General features: G+C 42.1%; 2 protein-coding genes across 2 annotated transcripts in view; one reads left to right on the plus strand and one right to left on the minus strand.

Moving 5' to 3' along the window:
• Positions 1 to 29, minus strand: part of LOC135101562 (uncharacterized) — a 9,759-nt gene extending 9,730 nt beyond the window's left edge. Inside the window, exon 1 of the mRNA XM_064005672.1 lies at positions 1 to 29. This exon is cut by the window's left edge and continues 278 nt beyond it. The gene's annotated coding sequence lies outside the window, so the exon portion shown is untranslated.
• Positions 30 to 1,462: 1,433 nt separating this feature from the next.
• The window catches only part of LOC135101065 (serpin B4-like), a 14,315-nt gene continuing 10,777 nt past the window's right edge, over positions 1,463 to 5,000 (plus strand). Inside the window, exons 1-6 of the mRNA XM_064004638.1 lie at positions 1,463 to 1,649; positions 2,539 to 2,596; positions 3,075 to 3,203; positions 3,422 to 3,610; positions 3,809 to 4,028; positions 4,650 to 4,867. Of these exons, the coding sequence (XP_063860708.1) occupies positions 1,624 to 1,649; positions 2,539 to 2,596; positions 3,075 to 3,203; positions 3,422 to 3,610; positions 3,809 to 4,028; positions 4,650 to 4,867 (840 nt within the window). The 5' untranslated portion in view covers positions 1,463 to 1,623. The remainder of the gene's footprint in view (positions 1,650 to 2,538; positions 2,597 to 3,074; positions 3,204 to 3,421; positions 3,611 to 3,808; positions 4,029 to 4,649; positions 4,868 to 5,000) is intronic.

Genomic DNA, 5,000 nt, shown 5'->3' on the forward strand with positions numbered 1-5,000 from the left:
GTCACGGTTGAGAGTTGTCAGAGGTCGCTAGAGATTATCGCCGCGACGCGGAATTAAAGGAGGTGGTAATTAAATGTTAATCTAATGAGAACAAGCATCACACACTTTCAGACCATTACCTGTTATGGACACGCCAACATACATTTACATAATTTTGTTTTCTTTGTAATAATCAAGATAAAAGTTCGTGTAACATTATGCATCCTCACGTGCGTTTTAGTTATAGTAACATATTTAGGATGCAGGGAACAAATAAGATAACAGGATCTACAGTAAATAAAAGCTTGCAGAGTATTAGAAAAATGCAACGATTAGAGAAGAAAAAAGTGTATTCCAGTATGGCAGTGTTGTGTTGGTTGGTAACGTAGCAACCGTGATCGATGGTTGGTACTATTCCTTCCTCCCCTCCCTGCCCTCCAGCCTCACCACCCGCCAAGGGCACCACCTCACGTAGGCACACCAAGGCAATCCCCCCCATCCCACCACTGTAGGTAAAGTAACCCCTTCACTAATCCTATCCACCACTTTTTTTTTTTTTTTAACACGCTCTCTCTCTCTCTCTCTCTCTCTCTCTCTCTCTCTCTCTCTCTCTCTCTCTCTCTCTCTCTCTCTCTCTCTCTCTCTCTCTCTCTCTCTCTCTCTCTCTCTCTCTCTCTCTCTCTCTCTCTCTCTCTCTCTCTCTCTCTCTCTCTCTCTCTCTCTCTCTCTCTCTCTCTCTCTCTCTCTCTCTCTCTCTCTCTCTCTCTCTCTCTCTCTCTCTCTCTCTCTCTCTCTCTCTCTCTCTCTCTCTCGAAAAGAAAAGAAAAGAAAAGAAAAGAAAAGAAAAGAAAAGAAATGAAATGAAAAGAAAAGAAAAGAAAAAACACACTTTCATTTTCATTTCAAAATCCACGATTTATGCCGAAATAAACTTAGCTTTCCAGTCACACGCAAGACACTTACTCCCTCTCGCTCTCCGTATCAACACATTATTCATCTCTTGTTCAATATTCAGATCAATATTCTGATCTTACAACCTCATACAGAAACATAATGAACAGACACGGTGACACCACATATAAATTTCTCACATCCTCATTTATTCCTAAGTTCCTAGCAAGCTCTCACCGATTTGTCCTTCAACACATGCAAAAAAAAAAAAGAAAGAAAGAAAGAAAAAGACAGAAAGAAGAAAAAAAAGCTTTCAATCCACTACGAAGAAACTTGCCACTCACTTCAGCATATCCGCCATCGGTTTTCGGTGTCTCCCATCACATGCATTCTCCCCATCATGAATGCAACACAAACTATCTTTTCTAGTTGACATTTGTAGCATTCTATAATAGTGATGACTGTAGTCCTCTTAACTCTTTCAAGTAAAAAAAAAGTTTGCATCTCATCAAAGGCAGCACTCGTAAAATCAATCTTACATGAAAATTTAAGTAACAGATTAAATATTTAAAAGAAAAACGATTAAAGTATATGAGAGGAATAACGAATTAATGACTGAAACAATAAATAAGCAAATGATAAATGAAATAATAAATAAGCGAATATATAATACAAGAAATGAAATCTGAAAAGCGAGTAAGTTGAGAGGAAGTGAGCAAGAGTCGCGCCAGGCTGTCAGTGCTTTGCGATGACATGGATCCTGACACCTTAATTATCAAGTTAGTGTGCCCCGTATATTAGTTTGTTTACATCACATATTGCGCTGCAGACTTGCTCCAGAATTGCTTAATTGAAATTTCGCCGATTTCTACATGAACGTTGTGAGGCCAATACCTGAAACAACAAAGTAATATCGGCTAGGCTATAATTGTAATTCTAAGCGTGTCTGTTACCAGGATTGTGATTCCACTTCTCATGCACATGCTAAGAAAAACGCTGTAGTAATAGTACATTTTAACCTATAAGATTATCCACTGTACCTTGAAATACAATATGATCTATTGTACATCACTGTTTCAAATACTTGAACCCAAAACAATCTGGTCCCATTCGTGCGTAGTTAGCGTTAGTAAAGATTTGAAAGCCTAGTCCTGAATAAAAGTTCTCGACTTACTATTCATGTTCCATGTCATTTACTTACAAGTTAATTAGTGTCCAAATGATTTAGGTGGAGATCCTTGGAATATAGTATACAATGGTAGAAAATGAATGTCCGAGAAATTAATACATAATACCTTGTATATTCAAAATAATGTCAGCAGGCCAGCCAAGTATCGCCCATTGATATGCCAATATTCAACTTCATTCTTCCTCGCAAAAGAAAAAATAAATAAATAAACAAACAAATAAATTAAGTAAATATAGTAAACAGACAAACAAATAAAAAGCGCCATTACAACAGAACAGGAGAATGTTTCATACCACAGACCAACCCTGCAAGCTAATCAATCATAATGAAATGAATTCAATAGTTTGTATGAAAGACAGTCAGAGCAGGGAAAATGCTACCTGTCCCCGTTCTCACCGCACACCTCCTACCTCCCCTCTTCTGTCTACTGTGCCGTGATGCTTCACTGGTCATGTGCTACACGCGTCTCCTCATTACAGGTCTGCTGAGCACAAAATCAAGGACATGATGCGTCTAAGGAACCTCCCCAACCCCATGGTGAGATGGTAGTAATAGTAGTAGTAGTAGTAGTAGAAGTAGTAGTAGTAGTAGTAGTAGTAGTAGTAGTAGTAGTAGTAGTAGTAGTAGTAGGAGTAGTAGTAGTAGTAGTAGTAGTAGTAGTAGTAGTAGTAGTAGTAGTAGTAGTAGTAGTAGTAGCAGCAGCAGCAGCAGCAAAAGCAGCAGCAGCAGTAGTTGTAGTAGTAGTAGTAGTAGTACTAAATGTAAAAAGAGAGGAGAAGTAGGAAGAGGATAAGGAGCTACTAGGAAGAGGGGTTGTTATGAGAAGAGACATGGCAAGGGCAATACGGAATAACAACAGCCTCTCGAGACATCACTAAAGTAACATAAAAAGAAAAGAAAAATTTTGCTTGGTTCTTATATCTAATTCACGATGATATAAATATATATATATTTTTTTATTTATTTTTTACCAGTGTGGTAGGCCTCCCTGTCATTCCCTTCTCTGTCATGACAGGCATCGTCCAAGGCATACCGTGACACCGCGATCCTTGAGTATCCACGCCAGATCCGCCACCAGGAGCACCCGGCAGACTACAAGGCCCTCATCAAGGCAGAGGCGGCTTTCAGGCACCAGCTCTTCCGGGTGAGTGACGGCAGGGGACTAAAGAACACAAAGGTATGCAGGGAAGCAATTGTCAGATTAACAGGGCTCTGTTTTTCTTACTAGTAAGGTCTAATTACAAAGTAAATTAATAAATAAACAAATTGATAAATAACATCTCTCTCTCAACTTGGAATTTTTCTAAATGCATAAAAAAAGTTTGTCATTTATGTGTGTGTGTGTGTGTGTGTGTGTTGCAGGCAGCCAGAGCGACGTGGGGTTGCATGGAAAACCTGGTCATGTCCCCGGTGACGCTTCTGCTCAACCTGGGGAGTGTTTACGTGAACTGTGAGGGAGAGACGGAACACGAGCTGGCCAAAGCTCTGCACTGGACTCACAACAAGGAGGCATTCAGGCGCGGGGCAGAGGACCTCATGGCCGCCCTGGTTGTGAGTACAAATCATAGTTTGACTTTAGCGCTGAAATACACGTCATATTTTTTTCCCATCAACAAACTAAGCATTACATTCAATTTAGATTTTAAGGAAGGTATGTGAAGTAAAGGATAATAAAGGCATTCTCTCTCTCTCTCTCTCTCTCTCTCTCTCTCTCTCTCTCTCTCTCTCTCTCTCTCTCTCTCTCTCTAGATCCCACGGTGTAGTGCAGGCTACAAGATGTCCCTGACAAGCCTCCTCTTCCGGAGGTGGGAGAAGGGCGAGGAACATGACCCTTACGAGGACATGGCGAACCTATTCCAGACTGTCCCCACTCCGTGCCCCCTCGCCTGCCCCTTCCACTCCCGCCGCCACATCAACTCCCTCGTGGACACCATCACTAAGGGCAGACTGCCTAACTTGGTGCCTGAGGGTAAGGCAAACTATGATGCACCAATCTCTCTCTCTCTCTCTCTCTCTCTCTCTCTCTCTCTCTCTCTCTCTCTCTCTCTCTCTCTCTCTCTCTCTGACACACACACACACACACACACACAATGGGATATTAAGGTGAATCAAATAGCACACTGTGAAATAGGCACAAGATCGCATCGCATTACAACATAATAAGGTAAAGAATATAATACCGGATTGCATTACGGAAATCGCATCCATACACAGACACACACGCGGAAATAACCTTCGTTGAGGAGGGAAATGAGGTGCAGGTCATTGTGCCACGAAAGTACAAGATGATGCAAGCTTGTGTGACAACTAAATCATTGCAAAACGATAGTGACCGAAGCAAAAAGTGGAATGTATGAAATATTGAACACACACACACACACACACACACACACACACACAGACACACACGCGCGCGCGCGCGCGCGCACATTGAGATCACTGTAATAAACCAGTAAGGTGAACATAAAGAAACGAAGAACATAAGGTTAATTTAATCCTTGCTAAGTTACAGAGGTACGAGAAATAGGTCTTTTTAAAAAATAGTAGATGAATATGGGAAAAGGCTGACTACTTAAAGGCTTACACGCAGGGTGGCTGAGAGAGGAAATGGATCTGGTCGGTATAAGCGGCTTGTACCTGCGGGGATTCAGTCAGCCTGGGTTCTGGAAGTACGCCACAGCCTTCAGGGAGTTCTGGACGGGTCCGGATAAGAGTATGAGGGTTCCAATGCTGCACACCCAGGCAGACTTCCTCACCTATCGCCACCCTGACCTTCGGGCGGGATTCCTCGTGCTGCACTACCCGGAGGTGAGCACTGGAGTGGATGGCATATTCAGGTGGTGGTGTTAGTAGTGGTGATAGCTAATATGCATGCAGTAGCAACAGTTGAGATGATGGTGCATGTGGTGATAGCATGTCAGTAATCGTTCCCTCTGTGCGC

Source organism: Scylla paramamosain, chromosome 6 (assembly GCF_035594125.1).
Source record: "Scylla paramamosain isolate STU-SP2022 chromosome 6, ASM3559412v1, whole genome shotgun sequence".
Lineage (NCBI taxonomy): Eukaryota > Metazoa > Arthropoda > Malacostraca > Decapoda > Portunidae > Scylla > Scylla paramamosain.